Here is a 21,233-nt window from a genome sequence, read left to right on the forward strand (position 1 = left end):
TAGTGCACTATAATGGAATATGGTGGTGCCATTTGGGATGCACACATTTGTTTAAAGTGGAGTTGTTGATTCATAGAGTTCTGACCTCTACAATCTTGTTTTTCTGCGGTTCGTTGACCTTGCCAGCAAGGCAGCAGCGGGAGATGGCGTTGTGGATGATGAACTTGTTGGACTTGAAGCTGGGCTCCTTGTACAGCTTGGGCCCTGGAAGCCAACACAAATATCACAAACAAAAAAATCAAACACAAAAACAACACATCTACACAAATCAACAAAATCAATACAAATAACATGCCATAGATCAAAGAACAAGTACGTTCCCATATGAGCTTTCTGTTAATATGTGATGGATTAGTTCAAATATATACAGTTGGAGTCAGGTTTGTAGGCCTCCTTGCTTGCACATGCTTTTTCAGTTCTACCTACAGATTTTCTATAGGATAGAGGTCAGGGCTTTGTGATGGCCACTCCAATACCTTGACTTTGTTGTCCTGAAGCCATTTTGCCAGAACTTTGGAAGCATGCTTGGGGTCATTGTTCATTTGGAAGACCCATTTGCGACCAACTCTAACTTCCTGACTGATGTCTTGAGATGCTGCTTCAATATATCCACATCATTTTAATTTCTCATGAAGCCATCTATTTTGTGAAGTGCACCAGTCCCTCCTTCAGCAATGCAACCCCACAACATGATGCTGCCACCCCCGTGCTTCACTGTTGGGGTGGTGTTCTCCAGCTTGCAAGCCTCCACATTTTTCCTCCAAACATAACGATGGTCATTATGGCCAAACAGTTCTATTTTTGTTTCATCAGACCAGAGGACATTTCTCCAAAAACTACGATCTTTGTTCCCATGTGCATTTGCAAACCGTAGTCTGGCTTTTGTATGCCGGTTTTGGAGCAGTGGCTTCTTCCTTGCTGAGCGGCCTTTCAGGTTATGTTGATATAGGACTCGTTTTACTGTGGATATAGATACTTTTGTACCCGTTTCCTCCAGCATCTTCACAAGGTCGTTTGCTGTTGTTCTGGGATTGATTTGCACTTTTCGCACCAAAGTACGTTCATCTCTAGGAGACAGAACGCGTCTTCTTCCTGAGCGGCATGACGGCTGCGTGGTCCCATGGTGTTTATACTTGCATACTATTGTTTGCACAGATGAACGTGGTACCTTCAGGCATTTGGAAATTGCTCCCAAGGATGAACCAGACTTGTGGAGGTCTACAATTTCTTTCTGAGGTCTTTTTTTGATTTTCCCATGATGTCAAGCAAAGAGGCACTGAGTTTGAAGGTAGGCCTTGAAATACATCCACAGGTACACCTCCAATTGACTCAAATTATGTCAATTCGAAAGCCATGACATGATTTTCTGGAATTTTCCAAGCTGTTTAAAGGCACAGTCATCTTAGTGTATGCAAACTTCTGACCCACTGGAATTGTGATACAGTGAATTATAAGTGAAATAATCTGTCTGTAAGCAATTGTTAGACAAATGACTTGTGTCATGCACAAGCTAGATGTCCTAACCGACTTGCCAAAACTATAGTTTGTTAACAAGAAATTTGTGGAGTGGTTGAAAAACAAGTTTTAATGACTCCAACCTAAGTGTATGTAAAATTCAGACTTCAACTGTACTTATGATGACATCATATTCTCAGTATAGGTTCTGTTCCCATATCCATACTAGCATTCCACTCTCTCGTAAACATAAATTTCTCTCTCGTAAACATAAATGGTAGCGTCGATCTGTCATGATACAAAGGGGTGAGTGAGATAACGAGCAGCGTTAGTTCTGGTACTTTGGACAAATCCTGATTTTGCAGGTCTTAGCATCTTTGAAAACGGGGAGGGGACACTCGGTCTGTAACTTGCAAAGAGAGAGCTCTTCGTTCCGGTTCCCGTATGGACCTAGAACTTAATCGAGCATCTGGCCAATTACACAAGACTTTAGTTCTGGGTTAAGTAATATTATTGATGAATGCTAGTGTGGATATTATTGTAACAGGAATATTGGAAGATGGAACTAGAGATTATGTCACAGTCATGGACCCCGAGTGATGGTTAACAGTGAGCTGTAACGTAAGGTTAAAGGTAAACGTACCGGTGTACTCTGGGATGGAGGCGGGAGACGAGGCTGTGGAGGCATTCTCCCAGTCCTTCTCGCCGTTCTGATTGGCCATTCGCCCCGGTGACATCAGCCTTGAGGGGGAGTGAGATCGGCTGTAGGGAGGAGAGGAAATTTGTTGTGAAGCATAACAAAACAATCTACATACCGGTACATAAACAGACATGCATTGAATTACACATTTGGGTTAAAAATGGGCCAATAATGAGGACGGGAGGAGGGGATAGTCAGGCAGCTACAGATCCCTGTGGGGGGGGGTAACAACTAGTTATGGTTAACCATAGCTACATGTGCGGTGGAAATACAGCTTGTTACAGTTACCATAGCTACCAGTACGGTAAAATACAGCTTGTTGAGTTAGTTACCTGGGAGATTTCCTAACGGTCAGTGTCCCGCTGTTGCCAGTGTCGTTAGCCATCGAGGACAGGTTCATGGTAGAGTGGGAATAGACTTTGTTGAGTTTGGAGCCTAGTGTGAGTGAGAGAGAGAGTGAGACCAACAGAGAAAACCCCATTAAAATGTGACATCGCAGTCTTCTGAGATGCGCAGCACGACTGCAAACAAGGAACGCCCCCAGACTGACTCAGCAATGGGAGAGATGGGAGTGGAATTTATATTTACCCATGAACCCCTTGGCGGGACTGCGGGAAAGCACCGAGTCGTCCCGGAACATGGTCTTGGGTCTCTGCTTCTTCACGCCGCGCACCGTGGTGGGCTTCTGCCGCAACACCTTGTCTAGATCCTCCATGATCTTCAGCTGCTGCCTCCGCTCGTACTCCTGCCTGGTGAAGGTGTCTCTCCGCTGGGTCGTGCTCTCCGATGGGGGAGTACCGGGGGTCTGGGGCCGGTCCTCACCACTGCCACCACACTTGTCTCCCCAGCCCTCGATGTTAAACCACTCAGGTCGGCTAGAGGTATAGAGAGAGGGGAGGAGAGCCAATCAATCAATCAAATCAATGAATTATTCAAATAAAAATCACATTATTTATACAACATTTGTCACAAAGTGCTGGGCAGTAACCCGGGCAAAAAAAACATAAGCAGCGCCATCTAGTGGATTTAGAGAGTCGACTGTTGGACAGTGCAGTATTGTAAGTGGCTTGAAAACGCAACGCACATCGCATGCTCTTTCTCTCGCTTCTCCTCCTGCTCCAGTCTGCGTCTCTTCATCTCCTCTGCCCTCTTCTGCTGTTTCTCCATCAGGGCTGCTTTCCTCTGGGCCATCTCGTCCTCCGGCCGCACCTTATCATCCTGATGGTGGACACACACCGGTACAGGATTAGTTAGGCTTACAACACATACACGGGCAAACAGACACAGACAAACACACACAGAGTCCGGCTAACCTTAAAGAAGAAGCCGACCCCTCCCTTCATCTCGGGTTCGGTCACGTCGCTCATGGAGTCGTCCATGACACTCAAGTCATCCTCCTCCCCGCACAAGGCCGATAGAGAAATCTCGATCAGGCTGCTACGCTTGCCATTAAACACCCCCGCAGCTGGAACGTCACTCTCAAACGAGCACTCGGAGGGCGCCCCCGAGCTCCCACCACCTCCATGCTCCTTTCTCCCCGAGGCCTGAGATGTGGCGGTATCCAGGTCAATGCTGAAGATGCTCTGGTCCTCGTTCGAGCCGGCGTCCGACATGTTGTCATCCAGGGCCAGCGACAGGGCCCGGGGGGTGGGGGTTGGGGCGGGGGAGGGGATTGGGGTTGAGGCAGGGCTGGGGGCAGAGCTGATGTTGAAGGTGGAGGAGTTCTGGTCCCGGCACTGCCAGGGGGAGGCGCGGCGCAGGTGGGGGATAGTGTCCACATTCTGTGGGGGGGTGAGGACGCGTGACAGGCCCGGCACTTTGAGGTCCTGGGGGCGGGCGTGGTGGTAGTGGGTGGCCTGGTGCTTGGGGCTCTTGGGAGGCACCGACTGGGCCCGGCGCTGGACCTGGGGTGACTTGGATGTTCTGGCGGGACTGGCTGCGTTGCGGCGGGACGACGAGGGGGAAGATGAGGCGGAGGCGAGGTCGCGGGGGGTGGACGTGCGGGACATGCGAGTCGGGGGAGGGGCCGAGGATTTGAGACTGGGCGGGATCACCCAGGACTTGTTGCCAGCAGGAGTGGCAGGCTTCTTCCTGATGAGTTGGTTCTGTTGTTCGGAGAGGCGCTGCATGTCGTTCTGCAGGGAGCTTAGCGCCGCGTTCAGCTTTGAGACAGCATTGTTGTATTCCCCCAAGGGCGCTGGCTGACGCGCTACCACTCCGACCTGCTCTCCTCCTGGCCCTGCCGCCCCTGCACCCTTCTCCCTTCTGGGTAAGGAGGCCTGCTTGTTGTCCAGGTGTGATGAAGGTTTTATATTCCCCTCCTGCTCCAGTGAGAGGCGCCGTTTCTCCTGCTGCTGCACCTCCTGCTGCTCCTCGTCCTCCATGCGAGCCAGCCTTTCCTCTAGCGTCAGCCCCCTGAGGTCCTCCTCTGTGGAGGAGGCGCTAACCTGGCCCCCCTCCTCCTCCTCTCTCTCCCCAACTCCCTGCTCTTTCTTCAGCTGCAGGAAGGCGCTCTTGCCCAGTCTCTGGCGGTGCTTGGCGAAGATGGCCTCAATCCGTTTCTTCTGGGCCTCGATGGCCTTCCTCTTCTCGTCCAGCCGGGCTCCCAGCTCGGACATCTCGGTGGTCAATCCAGGACTCTTACTGGGGCTCTCCTCTGTCGACTTCTGGGGCTGGACCACCCAGCTGGTCATCGGAGCTGTCGCTGCCGGGGCGACCGGTTCGCTGCAGCTGGCGCTGCCGCTATTAGGTGATACACCCACTGTCGACGGTTTCTTCTTGCGCTCAGCGAAGCTGGTCATCCTCACGCCACTGTCCGGTGCGTCCGCTCCCCCTCCACAGCTTCTGGTGTGGACAGCAGGCGTGGCAGGGGTGGACTGGGCATTGGGGAGGAGAAGGAGGTCCTCAGAGGCGTCAGAGTCCACGCTCCCGTCCCTCAGCACCGAGTCGTCGTCCCGCGAGCCCTCCGACGTGTGTCGGGTACGGGAGAAGGGGGTGGAGGAGGCCTGCTCCCTGGGTGCCTGCGTCTTGCCCCCCATGGGGAGGTGGGGGTGGTACATCATCCCAGATCGGGACGGGGCAGAGCAGCTGAGGGGTATGGGGTTAGGCGGGTGGGAGGAGTGAGCGGCGCGGCCGTTGCGTCTGGTGCTGGCCGGGTCGTCGGGAGAGTGCAGGAAGAATCCGTCGGCCGCCCCGTCAGGGTGGAGCCGGGGCTCCATCTTGTCCTCGTTGTGTATGATCTGCAGGGCCTCCTCGATGGTGGGCAGCTCCCCATCCCCATCCCCCTCTCCCAGGCCATTCTCCTTCAGCAGCATGGGCACCACAGAGGAGCTCTGGGTGGCCCAGGAACCTCTGTGGGAGCCGGGGGGGGCGGGGGGCTTGCTGAGCAGGTGACTAAGGTCCTCTGGGGGGGTGTAGGGCACGCGGGTTATGGTCTGGCCGGGGGCCACGTTATCAGAGCTGACCGAGCGGGTTATGGCTCCGCCCATCACGACGTCCACGTCGCTGTCCAGGCCAAAGGGAATACTAAAGGACACGGCCGAGGACAGGGGACGACTGGACGGAGAGAGACGGGAAGAGAGAGAGCGTTTACTTCCTGAAATGACTTCATTGAAATAGAATTGACCAACACTTTGTACTGAGATACAACTGAAATATGGAGCTAACAGAGAGAAACAAAGAGATGGGGTCCTACCTGAAAGGCTTCTTGGTCCATGTTCTCCCAGCTCTCTCTACATGAGACATGGAGGCAGACTGAGTCAGAGACGCTGCACACATTCACACACAGTCACCAACACAGACACACAAAGACACCACAAAGACACACAGGCACTAGTCAGGGCAAAGATAAACACCAAAAATAAATACAGAAAAAGCGAGAAACCTTCACGTGGACCCACTAATAAACAAACGCAGACAACACAGTTATAAAAGACTCACCAGAGTGTGAACCTAAGTACCTGTTCTCCCTCAAATACCTTGAGGAGCGTTTGATTGAGCATGCCTGCCTGCGGTCACAGATGAATGGAGTTTGCACTTTCGGGACTATTCCATTGCTTCCATTTGGGCCAGGCAAGCTCGTCAAGCAATCCATTTCATTGCATTACACGTATTGTGTTGTTTGAGTGTAAATAAAACAAAACACTATTTGAACCCGGGTGTTCTGCAGAGGACAGACGTGTGACAGACCTTAATGATGGGATGGGCGTTGCCCCGCACTCACCTGGCGCAGGCCCTGGCGACACTGGTGAGGAGATGGGCAGGAATGGCTTCTTGAAGATGGAAGGAGAGCCGCTGAAATACGGACAAAAACTTGTTTCAAGATCAAGTGTCAAGATGAAGCTTCAAGTTGATTTTGCCATAGGTAATAAATACATCGGAAATCTACTCAGTCACCCGAGCGCTCACAATACATGTTCACTCTAAAGATATCATTCCTGAGACAGATTACTACTGATATAGAAATATAAAGTCATGTTTGTGATTATGATTGTGCGAGAGCTGCTGTACCTGTTATTGCTCAAACTGGTTGGCTTGAGCGGTGCAGAAGCATCTGGAACAAAAACAGTCTCATTAGTCCATTTAGGCCGACGCAGGAATCGCACACACAAGACTTGGGCTTGAATGTATCAAGCATCTCAAAAGTAGAAGGGCTGATTTAGGATCAGTTTAGCCTTTTAGATCACAATTATTTTGGACAGGGAGGACCAGATCCTAGAACAGCACTCCTACTCAGAGTCACTTTATGAATATAGGCCCTGGGGGTGTATTCAGTGAGGCGAAACGCTCCGAATAATGCAGATAGAAATGTAACAACTAGAGCTGACATAATTCGCTATTCTACATGACAGACCACCACACCTGTTTGATAGAAATGTGTCCTATGTGCACGTTTTGTAACATTGCATCTACCTGAACAGGGCCCAGCCCAACACTTACCAGTGGTGTTCAGTGGCTGAACAAACTCCGGCCTCCGTACCTCAAACCAACCCAGCAGCTCCGCTAGGAAACTCATCATGTTGACCTGAACATACCAGAGAAACAGTTAAAGGAGCCCTGTAATGCCGTTTCGATCTCCGTAACAATTCATTCCTGGATATGATAAAAGTTACATGCTTTAATAGTTTTACTACATGTATGGCATCCAGCGGCAGTTGGCCAAACACTCCCTGTATAAGACCGTCTTTTTATATTTTTTCATTTAGCTAGGCAAGTCAGTTAAGAACAAATTCTTATTCACAATGACGGCCAACCGGAGAACAGAGGGTTAACTGCCTTGTTCAGGGGCAGAATGACAGATTTTTACCTTGTCGGCTCGGGTATTCGATCTAGCAACCTTTCGGTTACTGGCCCAACGTTCTAACCACTAGGCTACCTGCTGCCACTGGGCTACCTGCCGCTCCAGTCTAGGCAGAGACATATATTTAGCCACACATTTCTAAATGCATGGCTCTGGGGGCAAGACAATGTGTAGATCGGAGCTCTCCAAACCCGTTTCTGGAGCGCTACCACCCTGTAGGTTTGTACTCCAACCCTAGTCTAGCGCGCCTAATAATAAGCTAAATTAAATCTGGTTAGTTACAACTGGGGTTGGAGCAAAATCCTACAGGGCCTTACTGGGGGGTGGGGGGGTGGTACCTGGAGCTCATGTGGGGAGTAGAGCAGGTCCTCCAACACTAGGGGGCAGCAGCTCTTCAGACAGCTGTCACAGAACTCTCGGATCAGCTGCAGGTTGTACAGGCTGTCTTCCACCGCCATGGACTCCTTCATACACACATCTGAAGGACAAAACGAGGATCACTTGATTGTCCAACTATACGCAGAGGACCGACGGGAATTCGACTTTATCCCAACCCCGCTGAAAAAGTCACGCGTACAGTTTGGAGAGGCTAGAGCACAGGGAAGCCATATTACAACTCCCATTTAACACAGGAACGGTACAACGAGCAGGTAGTCAGGCCATGGAGTCTAAACATCTAACACAGGACAGGTAGTACAGTATGTGTAATGATACACTGCACACAGTAATACAATAGGTTACTCTAATGATATATTGCACACAGTAGGTTACTGTAATGATATATTGCACACAGTAGGTTACTGTAATGATACACTGCACACAGTAATACAGCAGGTTACTGTAATGACGCACTGCACACAGTAGGTTACTGTAATGACACACTGCACACAGTAGGTTACTGTGATGATACACTGCACACAGTAATACAGCAGGTTACTGTAATAAAACACTGCACACAGTAGGTTACTGTGATGATACACTGCACACAGTAATACAGCAGGTTACTGTAATAAAACACTGCACACAGTAGGTTACTGTGATGATACACTGCACACAGTAATACAGTAGGTTACTGTAATGATACACTGCACACAGTAATACAGTAGGTTACTGTAATGATACACTGCACACAGTAATACAGTAGGTTACTGTATTAAAGGCAGTGTGGTTTAAACCTAGATGGAACCTGTAACATAGTAAGCTAGGCTTTTTAGTCAAACCCTCAGGCATGTCCTATATTGCATTGTATTGGACAACTATACGCAAGTCCTGTGTTTTACTTTTGTATTTGCATATCAAATACTGTCATGCTAATTTGTATCATGTGGTTTTATGTACGTACCCTCTAGCTGCAACAGGCCGGGGCAGTAGTAGTGTACAACAGCAGCAATGGCACAACCGTTGGAGAGGTCTTTGACTTCAGTCACCACCGGAAATGTAGGCTTCTGTTTAGACAGCATCTTGTCCTTTCTGTAGCGGATCTTAGATGGGGTGAGAGAGCGAGAGAGCGAGAGAGAGACACGTCATTAAGTGAGTACAGGAGAGTTGGGGAGATGTCCAGGCTTTACTATTCAATGCGAGTTCAAGGTCAATGTTCTTAAAAAAAAAAAAAAATTAAACACAGGTGGACATACAGCACAAATGGTACATACACACGTGCACACAAACACCCATCAGGCTCGCGGATAACGTGACCAAAAACACGCTCCTAGAGGAGAGAGAGAATAAAGGGGTGGAAGTGGAGAGAGAACAGATAACATGCCATGGAAGTGGAGAAGAGAAAGGTGCAGCCAACCAGGCAGCAGAAGCCATGGGGAGAGAGAGAATGGCTTGCGTCCCAATTGGCACCCTACTGCCTGTATAGTGCACTACTATTGACTATGTAGTGCAGTAGTCTTGACTAGGGCTCTGTTCAAAAGGGAATAGGGTGGCATTTTGGACGTAACCATAGAAAGAGTCCAGAGACAGCGAGGGCTTTGTCAGTGGAAAGTAGGCCAGGGGAGAGAGTCTCGTCGGAGGAAGATATTTAACCCAACCTGACGCAGGTAAACTATTCAGGTTGAGACTTCTCAGGTTTTAGACAACGACTGAACACAGCCAGCAGTGTCAACACTGTCACCAGACTGTAATACCTGGGGTCTGTTCAGGAGAGTGTAATGTTACACAACCGTCCCAATCAGATAGAAAACAAATATAGTGTGAAACAGCTATGACTATCGGCCATGTTAGAATGGTTGTATTGGCACAGTTCATAATGTTTCACCGCACATTAAAAGGCCTACACCACGAGCTCATTACTTCTTACTCTATGGGCCCTGGCTAAAAGTAATCCAACAAATAGGGAATAGGGTGTCATTCGGGACTCAAAACAATGACTGGCTAGTGGCTAGAAACAAACAACAAAAAACGTCACATGGTCCGTTTTAAGACGGAGTCGACCAGACGGACTGGTTTCTAGCAGGAACGTTTTTTTCTCTCACATTTCCAGAGCCCTGAGTAGATTACATGTGATTTATGTCCAATAACAACAATACCCTGCCCATCCCTACCCCTCCCTGTGACATCAGCCCAAGGAAATGTACAGCGGATAGGCCTAGTGCAGAGCAGTGAAGCAGTATGCCTGCATTCTTATATTGTACCAACAGGGGGAGAGGCAGGGAGAGAAAAACAGAACAGACCTCTCATTCAAAAATCTAATAAGAGCGAGAATAGAGAATATGAAGACGGAGAGAAAGATAAGGAATGATGCAAGAGGAGAGGAAAGAGGAGGAACTTACAGGGACAAGTTTCCAGTACCAGCGAGTGGGACACTGTCAGAGAGGAGGAAAGAGGACAGAGAAAGAGGAAAACAGGGAAGGAGAAGACAGGTGGAGAGGAGAGGATACTATATGTATTAAGGCTACTTTAATAGGACAGTTAAGAGGAAAAAGACAGTTTTGAAGAGGGTATATATATATATATATATATATATAGTCTAACAATTATACAACCAGTAAGCATTATGTTGAGATACTGGTAACTGCAAAATAAAATGAAACACTTGTGTAAATGAGGGACACGAAAGCAGGCGCTTCCACACAGGTGTGGTTCCTGAGTTAATTAAGCCACTAAAACATCCCATTATGCTTAGGGTCATGTAGAAAAATGCCCAGTTGCCCATTATTTTGGCTACCATGGCTACAAGACATCTCAGTGACTTTGAAATAGGAGTCTCAAAAGGAGACTAGGGGGTTTAAAGGGTTGTGTGTGTGTGTGTCAGTCACCAGATCTCAACCCAGTTGAACACTTATGGGAGATTCTGGAGTGGTGCCTGAGACAGCGTTTTCCACCACCATCAACAACAAAAAACAAATGATGGAATTTCTCGTGGAAGAAGTCTCACATCCCTCATCTATGCCAAGGCGCTTTGAAGCCGTTTCAGCGACTCGTAGTTTCCTTTATTTTGGTAGTTACCTGCACAAGCACCAGATTACTAGGGAGATTGCATGTAAAGTGTGTGCGTAGGAGACTATAAACTGTCACGATAAAGTAGAAATAGCTTACATGCACACGCTGTATAAAACATGCTTGTTCACAGGAAATGTTTACATCAGAGTGTTTTAATAGCATGTAATCCATGAGATTAATGTATACGTGTTACACAATGTGTTTCATAATGTGTTTCATAATGTGAGTGCTGTTGACATAAATACTGCATGCTTCCTCAATGGCACCATACACCATACATAGTGGACTACTTTTGACCAGGGCCCATAGGGCTCTATACAGATGCACTATATAAGGAATAGGATGCCATTTTGGACACAGTTCCTGTGTAGTACAGGTGTAGTGGAATACTTACAGAAGGCTGGACAGGCTGTGGCTCTGTGCTGTCCTGAGACGGGTCACCCTGTGCACCCTCTGTTTGCTCTCTCAGCCTCTGATTCAACTGGGGATGGGATGGTGGAAAGCCACACGTTATAAGTCTGTATATTTTGTACTCCGATATAAATTGGGTTATGAAATCATGACTCGGCAACGCAGAGAGAGACAGAGAGAGAGAGAGAGAGAGAGAGACAGACAGAGAGAGTCCTCCCTGTCCTTGTCCTCACCCCATTCACCCAGTGGAGCAGGGTGTTCTCCCAGCTGGCTCCTCCCACTCCACCCAGAAGCTCTTCCCCTGTCGCCGCACCGGACATCCTCACTGCGCTCACCGTCTCCATGGCGCCCACCGACATCAGGGCATCCATCACCGCCAGGTGGGCACTCTGCACCAATCACAGCAAAGAGAACAGGGAACTGTCAGCATTGGAACAGTCAGGGGAGGTAGCTGCGGTATTGGCTGTCCGCCCACCAAACTCAGACGACATTTAATACAGCATCCATCAATTATGGCTAATGCAATAATGGTGGGTAGCAGCACTACCATTTAGGCTGTGTCCCAAACGGCACCCTATCCCCTGTATCGTGCGCTACTTTTGACCAGAGCCCATAGGGTTGTATCAAAGGCCCTGTTCAATGTAGTGCACTATTTAGGGAAGCGGGTGCCATTTGGGCCACAGCCTCAGACTGCTCTGAAAGAGCATGGTCCATGTTAATGTGGCAGAGCTGGCGAGATGAGATCACACCAGGCTGCAGTATGTAGTATGTATGGCAGGTTCTCAGGTCAGTACCACAACCAGCCACTAGGAGACTCCAAGAACCACAGCTCTGAATCAGCAGAAAGCAAGAGAGAGAGCAGAAGAGCAAAAAGAGAGCTGAGAGAGAGAAAAAGAGAGAGAGAAAGATAGCTTGTCTGAGTGAACTTTGGAACATCTGTGCCATCACGATAACAGCCCTTTTTTACTCTGTGTACTCCCTCTCTGCCCCTTCACGGTGTACTTTCTCTTTCCTCCTCCTAGTCATTCCCTCTTCTCCCTTCTAATCGTTGTGTGTGCGCGTTTTCTCCCTCCTCTCTGCTAGGAGATATGGCAGCATGACTCATGGACGACAGGTTACAGGATAACGTTGTGTACAGTGCCTCTAAGGCTGCGCAGGATACAGTTTGGTTCTGTACAGTGTTGTTCTGTAATCAACCCACTAGGGATGGCTCAGTGAGAGAGATGCACAAACCCCAGGAATCCTGTGGCGCAGTGTGCGTGTGCACACACACTAGAATGTGAGTAAAACTACACACACAAAACCCCTTCTTTCACAACACAACCATAAAACATAAAGTATCAATTTACACAACATTAAAAAAAGGGCACAACAATAGCTTCCCCCGTCACATCCCAAACCGAAACTGCCATATTTCCAGCCAACCCCCAATGCAGGGTCCATTGCTTCTGTTCCTCTCCTTGCCCAAAATCATGACAGTGCCTTTCTCCAAGCTAGTTAGTACCTTTTCTCATAGCCAAACCTATTAGTGCCTTTAGTTCTCATGGCCAAACCCATTACATTGCGCTCTCATGGCCCAAGCCCATTAAAACACACCAAAAACATGATCAGCTCACTCAGGGGAGAGCTCCTTAGCTCCCATAAGAGGGTTAGCTCGTTATCGGTCTACTGCTGCTTCCCATGGAGTTAGGTCAGGGATGGGCAACTGATGGGGTTGGGACCCCAACAAAAATCGTAACTCATCATGAGGGGTCTGCGTAGACAAGAACAGCCTTTGACCCAGTTAGTACAGTCAAAGATTTGTTTAACTAAACCCAGATAGACGACAGACTGTCGTTTCCAATGGGAACAAATGAGTCATAGTTGCCAGAACAAGCAAGGAGGAGGGCAGAGCCAAGCACGAGCTAGCGAGATCCTATTGGCGCATTCTAGCATGTATCTGCATATTTCCGTTAGGGAACGCCTCCTCTGTGAAGTGCGCGTGAGCAATAACTCAATTCGCTTTTGCACTCCTGATTTTTTTTTTGCAAAGGGTAAAGTCCACAAAAAACTTTGTCCACTCTGGACATAACAGATTAGTTTTGGGAACAGAAAACTGTATTGAAATCAAAACGTTTCACCGATCAGAAAATGTGCAGAATGTCACCCAAAATCCATCTCATTTCATTTTCTCTCACTGCCGGCCGGTGGGCTTCCTCTCACTCCTATTTTTGGCAGTGAGTGGAAACGCCAAGGGGAAGCTTCACATTTATACATCCAGTGAAATATCTCTCATTGTTCCCATCTGTGGTAAAGTCTAGAACTGTTCATAGAAACACAATGCTCTGACCTAATCAAACCAGGGAAAGTGAAGGAGAGTGCAAGTTAGAGAGTCTGGAGGGTTGGATTTAGATAAGTGCTCTTAGGGTTATCAGTAGGTCTGTAGGACAGATATAGACAGACAGAAAGACAGATGCAGAAAGAAACAGATCGCTCAGTGTGCAGGCAAGCAGTGTCAGTCCAGCCTGGAAAGCACAGCATTTAGTCAAATCAAATCAAATTCTATTTGGCACATGTTGCCGAATACAACCTTACAGTGAAATGCTTACTTACAAGCTCTTAACTGACAATGCAGTTAAGAAAAATACCTAAAATTAAATTAAAAAGAAGCAGTAAAATAACAATAGCGGGGCTATATACAGGGGGGTACCGGCACAGAGTCAATGTGCGGGGGCACCGGTTATTCGAGATAATATGTACATGTAGGTAGAGTTATTAAAGTAACTATGCATAGAAAATAAACAGAGTAGCAGCAGTGTAAAATAGGGGGGGGGGACAATGCAAATGGTCTGTTTATAAGACTTTTGGACCTAGACGTGGCGCTCTAATACCACTTGCCGTGCGGTAGCATAGAGAACAGGCTATGACTAGGGTGGCTGGAGTCTGATCATTTTTAGGGCCTTCCTGACACCGCCTGGTATAGAGGCCCTGGCTGGCAGGAAGCTTGGCCCCAGTGATGTACTGGGCCATACACACTACCCTCTGTAGGGCCTTGCGGTCGAAAGGCTGAGCAGTTGCCATACCAGGCAGTGATGCAACCCGTCAGGATGCTCTCGATGGTGCAGCTGTAGAACTTTTGAGGATCTGAGGACCCATGCCAAAATCTATTCAGTCTCCTGAGGGGGAATAGGTTTTGTCGTGCCCTCTTCACGACTGTCATGGTATGCTTAGACCATGTTAGTTTGTTGGTGATGTGGACACCAAGGAACTTGAAGCTCTCAACCTGTTCCACTACAGCCCCGTCAATGAGAATGGGGGAGCGCTCGATCCTCCTTTTCCTGTAGTCCCACAATCATCTCCTTTGTCTTGATCACGTTGAGAGAGAGGTTGTTGTCCTGGCATCACACGGTGGCCATCAGGATATGTGTATGTAAACTTCCAACTTCAACTGTACAGGAGTGTTTTGCTAGCACAGACTGGAATATGTCATGCACAAAGTTTATGTCCTAACCAACTTGCCAAAACTATTGTTTATTAACAAGAAATTTGTGGAGTGGTTGAAAAACGAGTTTTAATGACTCCAACCTAAGTGGATGTAAACTTCTGACTTCAACTGTATGTGAGGTGAAAATTATGAATCTGGCACCCTATCGATAGCAACAGCTCATGGTCCTCCTGGAATTCTTAAAAAATATAGGCAAGTCAGTTAAGAACAAATTCTTATTTACAATGACGGCCTAGGAACAGTGGGTTAAGTGCCTTGTTCAGGGGCAGAACGACAGATTTTTACCTGGGCAGCACGGGGATTCGATCCTTCGAACCTTTTGGTTACTGGCCCAACGCTCTAACCACTAGGCTACCTGCCGCCCTATCAGAAGTTATTTTGACTCAATGGAGGAACTAAGTCAGAGAAATGCTGATGAATGTCTTGCTCGAGCTGTGTATGCAACTGGTTCACCTCTGATCGTCACAGGCAATGTGGATTGGAAGACATTTCTGAATGTTCTTTGCCCAGCATACACCCCTCCAACCAGACATGCTTTATCTACTCATTTGCTGGATGCAGAGTTCAACAGAGTTCAAGTGAAGGTCAAGCAAATCATAGAGAAAGCAGACTGTATTGCAATCATCTCTGATGGGTGGTCGAATGTTCGTGGGCAAGGAATAACGAACTACATCATCTCCACCCCTCAACCAGTATTCTACAAGAGCACAGACAAGGGACAACAGACACACTGGTCTCTACATTGCAGATGAGCTGAAGGCAGCCATCAATGACCTTGTACCACAGAAGGTATTTGCACTGGTGACCGACAATGCTGCGAAAATGAAGGCTGCTTGGTCTAAAATGGAGGAGTCCGACCCTCACATCACACCCATTGGCGGTGCTGCTCATGTATTGAATCTGCTCCTCAAGGACATCATGGCAATGGATACACTCAACAAGAGAGCCAAGGAAATGGTTAGGTATGTGACAGCAGCAATCTACCTCACCAAGCAAAGTGAGAAGAATAAGAGCACCACATTGAAGCTGCCCAGCAACACCTGTTGGGGTGGTGTTGTCATCATGTTTGACAGTCTCCTGGAGGGGAAGGAGTCTCTCCAAATGGCCATAGCAGTAGCCATTGCACGGATTGAGGGAGACAATTGCCATCCTGTCTGATGTTCAGACTCTGCTTGCAGATGTAAGAGAAGAAATCCATACTGCCCTGCCCATTTGTTTAGTTTTGTTACCTTTATTTATACAGGTTTTTCTCATTGAGATAACATCTCTTAGAAAAGAGAGACCTGGTCCAATAGCAGCACAGGGAACAACGTTTCAGACAAAACAAAACTTACATTCACTAACACAACATTAAACAAAACTATAAACACACATACAATACAACAAAAACATTTTACATTAAAAACACGAAAGTCTTGACCAAAAACAGCTGTCCTAAAGACAATTACACTCTTCTATGATATATACATCGATCAAGTGTTTAAACCACCAACGAAACTAGATCAAATTTTTTAAATGTTCAGGAGAGAATTCCAGAACCACGGAGCTAAGTAACTAAAACTATTTCTACCATGACCTGTTCTAATTTTAGATACTGTTAGAAGCAAATGAGAATGGGACCGTAATTGATATTTATCTACCGACCTGACTAAAAAGAACAGAGATAAAATGGCATTTTACCCAATATGGCCTTATAAATCAGTGTATACCAGTGTTTAAGCCTAAGCAAGGTCAATGACGTCCAGCCAACAGCGCTATAGAGATCAATGTTTTTGATTTGTAATGAACCGGAGGGCTGCATGATACACGGAATCAAGTGCTCTCAGGGTAGTGGCTGAGGCCTGCATAATATATATGTATTTATATAACATCACTAAAATCTAAAACCACCAGTAATGTACATCGTACCAGCTCCTTCCTGGCCTCAAAAGAAAAACAAGCCAAGATGCCGGTAATAAAAACCTATTTTCAGCTCGAGTTTCCTTATCAAGTTCTCTACATGAACAGTGAAGCTCAGCTTATCATTAACCCACACACCCAAATATTTGTACACTTTAACTTGCTCTATAGTATGTCCAGCCAATGTAGCAATGATATGATTAGTAACATGCCTGGCATTTGAAAATAGCATGCATTTTGTTTTTACCCGAAATTAGAACCAGTTTTAAAATCATACAGATTCTGTTATATGATATTAAATGCTCTTTGGGCATTTTCAAAAGCTAAAGATAAACTACTAACACTTGAATAAAGAGCATCATCTGCATAAAAATGAACATCCGCTGTTTCAATAAGATCTCTAATGTTGCTGATATACAAAATGAACAACAGTGGGCCCAAAATAGAACTCTGCGGAACACCTGAGCACACCTCTACGGACTCAGATTTACAACCATCCGCCATTACACATTGGTTTATAAATTACCTATCAAATCGTACACAATCTAGAGCATGACCAGAAATTCCACAACATTTTAACCTTTGCACTACCACAGCATGGTCCACGGTGTCAAAAGCCTGTGACAAATCAATAAAGACAGACACACAATGTAATTTCTTATCAAGTGCACTGTGGATGTCATTTAAAACATTCAATGTTGCTGAAACAGTGCTGATTGCATTCCATTTAAGATGTTGTTTTCTTGGAAGTAGGCCTTTAGCTGCCTGCTAACTAAAGGACTCCAGTACCTTTGACAGTACAGACAATTTTGATATGGGTCGATAGTTGTCAAGTAGCGTAGGATCTCCAGTACAAAAGCAGATTTCCAGAACTTGGGGATTTCCTTTATATCAAGCATGAGGTTAAAAATACATGTTAAGGGGGGAGCAATGATGTCTGCAGCTAGGTGTAGGAAGCAGAGGTCTAGTTCATCAGGGCCAGGGGATTTTCCCCCCAGCAATTTCTTTCAGGGCTTTACACACTTCTGAAACAGAGAAGGATGAAAAGGAGAACCTGGTAAAGGAGTGCACAGGGGTGTCAGGTAAATTCATAGGGGGCTCAATTATACCTTTGACCTTTTCAAATAAACTGCTTGTATCAACAACAAAAAAATGCTGGTTCAAGGCTTTCTGAATGGAGGTTCTCTCAGTTACAATCTGTGTGTCTACCAACAATTGTTTGGGAAGCGGTGGATCTTTTTTGTACTCCAAACCCTTCACTACTTGCCAAAATTTGGATGGATTATTTAAATTATGAAATAGATTTCAGGTAGTGGTCTGCTTTCAATTTACGGATCATAGCCACACCCATATTTTGAAGACGTTTAAAAGCCATCCAATCATCTGCCAAACCAGTCCCTCTTGCTTTAGCCCAAATAGCATTTCGTTCCATTATGATTTTTGTAAGTTCCTTAGTAAACCAAGGGTTCTCGCTGCCCTTAATCCTGATTTGTTTTTTTTAAAAGGGGCATGCCTATTGCATACATCCTGGAATGTGTTGTGGAAGTAAGAAAAGGCTAGTTCAACATCAGGGATTAATTCCATTCTATTCCATTCAATGCTAGATACATCACGTAAAAAACCTTGAACATCAAACCGCTTCCAGTTTCTTTTCGTAAACCACGTGGAGATTTCTTAGGAATTTTACCATCTCTCACACAGGCAATAGTACAGTGATCACGTATGTCATTTGCAAAAATACCAGAAGCATTAAAACGATGAGGAGTTGCTCCAAGCAGAGTAAACTGCAGTTCTAAAAGACATCAAAAAGCGTAAAGACTCCTGCCTGAAGCCCATACACGCCGCAGCATCCTGTCTGGTGCAGAGATCAACAAGGCCTATGATATCTCGCCACCTTGGCCTGGATGAGGGCAAGGTTCTTGGCAGTCTGGCGAAGTAGAATTCCAAGCAAGGGCTTTGGGATGAAGATGCAATATGGCAGTCGTGCCAACATATATCTTTTCAGCCACCTGGTGGAAGGGACTTTGTGGATCTGAGGCTCTTTCCCCTGTTGCCTCAATCATCCGCCAAATCCCACCACCATCAGCCGCCTCAGAGCGCAACTGGTCCTTGTTTGGGAACACACACACACCAAAGCACGCAACAGGCTGACCAATACAACGGCTGAGAAACTGGTGGCCACCCGGGAAAACGTAAGGCTTTTTGAGCCTGACAACGAGCCGTCCTCAACAAGGTTGGAAAGTGACAGTGAAGATGAGGTCTTAGAGTCTGATGTTCAAGAGGTAGACATTGGGGTGGTCCAGGGAGAATACATGGAATTCTGAGAGGAAGACAACCAAGGATTTAGTTTCTGGACTATCATTTTACAGATGTATGTTGAAATTTTTTGGGGGGAGATGCGATGGATCATTGGGGATCATTCAATATTCCCTTTTGTTGTTCAGTGAAATCCTCCCATGTGAAGAGTCAACTCATTTAATTACAGTTCAATTCGTAAGTAAATGTATTTTTTATTTCTATTGGAAGGATTTAATCACTTGCAATTATGTCTACTTGTGATAAGGTAAAAGGTTTATGTTTCTGTCTCCATATGATATGTAAATATATCCAATGCAATAAACATCTACATTTAATTGGTATTAATATTAATTTGCATATATTCCTGTTAATTCCCATTTATTCTCATTAATTCTCATTAATTCCCGCGGAAAGTTTCCACCTCTGAATATTCCCCAAAATGTGCAACCCTAGTGGCACCCACGCACGAACACACACCAGGTTCTGAGAAGTGGGCCTACAGGTACATGTAACCTCCACTGCTTCCCACCGGAGACGAGAACAGCCTTTGACTCAGTAAAGCGTAGAACTGTTTATGAAACACACAACACTCTGACCTTCCAATCAAATCAAGGCCATGCAGTGAAGGACAATGAGTCTGGAGGGTTGTGTGTCTGGAGGGTTATTTTAAATAAGTGCTCTTAGTGTTTTCAGTAGGTCTCAAGGACAAAGACAGAAAAACAAAACAGACAGCTAGCAGGGCAAACAGATCGCAGGGCAAACAGATAGCAGGGCAAGCAGACAGTTCAGTGTGCAGCCAGGCAGGCCAGGCAGGCAATGTTCGTCTAGCCTGGTAAACACAGCGTTCAGTCTGGTTTTAACCAGGCTAGGTTTCCTTTAGACTAGCTGTTCAACTGAATGACACCAGGGGCTCCTGTCCTGAAGGCCTGTATTCATGAATTTTTTAAGAGCAGGAGTGCTGATCTAGGATCAGTTTAGTCTTTTTTACCTGTTATATGCTCATTCTAAGGATCCACACATCACTGCAGAGACAGAGACCGGGGCTGAGGACAGAGAGAGCAGCTGAGGACAGAGATGGGGGATGAGACAGGCTGAGGGGAGAAATGGAGATGGGCTGAGGACAGAGACGGGGTCACATACAGGGGCTGAGGGGAGAGATGGGCTGAGGACAGAGACGGGGTCACATACAGGGGCTGAGGGGAGAGATGGGCTGAGGACAGAGACGGGGTCACATACAGGGGCTGAGGGGAGAGATGGGCTGAGGACAGAGACGGGGGCACATACAGGGGCTGAGGGGAGAGATGGGCTGAGGACAGAGACGGGGGCACATACAGGGGCTGAGATGGGCTGAGGACAGACGGGGTCACATACAGGGGCTGAGGGGAGAGACGGAGATGGGCTGAGGACAGACGGGGTCACAGACAGGCTGAGGGCAGAAACAGGATGGGGAGAAATGGAGACAGGCTAATGACAGAGACAGGGGCAGAGATGGGCGGAGGGGAGAGAAAGGGGCTGAGGACTGATGTGTAGCTAAGACAGGGGAGTAATTTGGGCAACACTAGCTGGGGATATAATAGATACAGAGGACACAGAAAATATAGAAATGTACCCATTGCTATAATGCTACTGCGGTCGTTTACTCGACTATGCTTGTTCTACACTAACAGTTGCTTATTGTCTGCCCCTTGTACATGAATCTACCACTCAGAGCAATAATGATTCCATCTTTGTCTCCCCCTCTATCAGTGTTGTTTCACATAATGCACAACAAAGTAGTCCCCAAATGGTACCCTATTCCCTAAAAGGTGCACTGCTTTTGACCTAGGGCTGGGCGATATGGCCAACGTATCACATTAAAATATCTTCACAAATGTGAAAATATTGTATGTTTTTGAACAGTAAAACTTCCAAATATGCTTTATGAGTAGTTCATGAGCCCCCAGTGTGGCAACACATACATTCTAAGGGATTTGAATGAGTCTTTCTCCATCCAAATTGTTTTATACTGTTCAAACTTAAAAAATATATATATTTTGTACAAGTTATGCACTTTTGATATTACGTATTCATGCTTCACCTATTCCTCTCTGATTTTGACGATACCGTTGCACAAATAACATGCTAGGCCTGCACCAGAACGGGTCCCAGGCTGCATTAGTCATCTACATCTTAGTTCATTTAGAAGCTAACGTTAGCCAGCTAACTAGCAATTAGCATTAGGGGACAACCATTTATTTTAG

General features: G+C 46.7%; 1 protein-coding gene across 3 annotated transcripts in view; it reads right to left on the minus strand.

Moving 5' to 3' along the window:
• Positions 1 to 21,233, minus strand: part of camsap3 (calmodulin regulated spectrin-associated protein family, member 3) — a 50,821-nt gene that overhangs the window by 3,961 nt on the left and 25,627 nt on the right. The window contains exons 3-17 of one of the 3 annotated variants that reach the window (XM_031827144.1): positions 11,546 to 11,701; positions 11,296 to 11,382; positions 10,232 to 10,264; positions 8,797 to 8,935; positions 7,793 to 7,932; positions 7,094 to 7,178; positions 6,665 to 6,707; positions 6,378 to 6,448; positions 5,850 to 5,922; positions 3,469 to 5,710; positions 3,240 to 3,373; positions 2,744 to 3,030; positions 2,488 to 2,590; positions 2,099 to 2,217; positions 86 to 204 (exon numbers count right to left, since the gene is read on the minus strand). In XM_031827144.1, the coding sequence (XP_031683004.1) occupies positions 86 to 204; positions 2,099 to 2,217; positions 2,488 to 2,590; positions 2,744 to 3,030; positions 3,240 to 3,373; positions 3,469 to 5,710; positions 5,850 to 5,922; positions 6,378 to 6,448; positions 6,665 to 6,707; positions 7,094 to 7,178; positions 7,793 to 7,932; positions 8,797 to 8,935; positions 10,232 to 10,264; positions 11,296 to 11,382; positions 11,546 to 11,701 (3,831 nt within the window). The remainder of the gene's footprint in view (positions 1 to 85; positions 205 to 2,098; positions 2,218 to 2,487; positions 2,591 to 2,743; positions 3,031 to 3,239; positions 3,374 to 3,468; positions 5,711 to 5,849; positions 5,923 to 6,377; positions 6,449 to 6,664; positions 6,708 to 7,093; positions 7,179 to 7,792; positions 7,933 to 8,796; positions 8,936 to 10,231; positions 10,265 to 11,295; positions 11,383 to 11,545; positions 11,702 to 21,233) is intronic. The other 2 variants (XM_031827146.1, XM_031827145.1) reach the window with 2 other exon arrangements.

This window comes from Oncorhynchus kisutch, linkage group LG6, assembly GCF_002021735.2.
Source record: "Oncorhynchus kisutch isolate 150728-3 linkage group LG6, Okis_V2, whole genome shotgun sequence".
In the NCBI taxonomy this organism is placed as follows: Eukaryota; Metazoa; Chordata; class Actinopteri; order Salmoniformes; family Salmonidae; genus Oncorhynchus; species Oncorhynchus kisutch.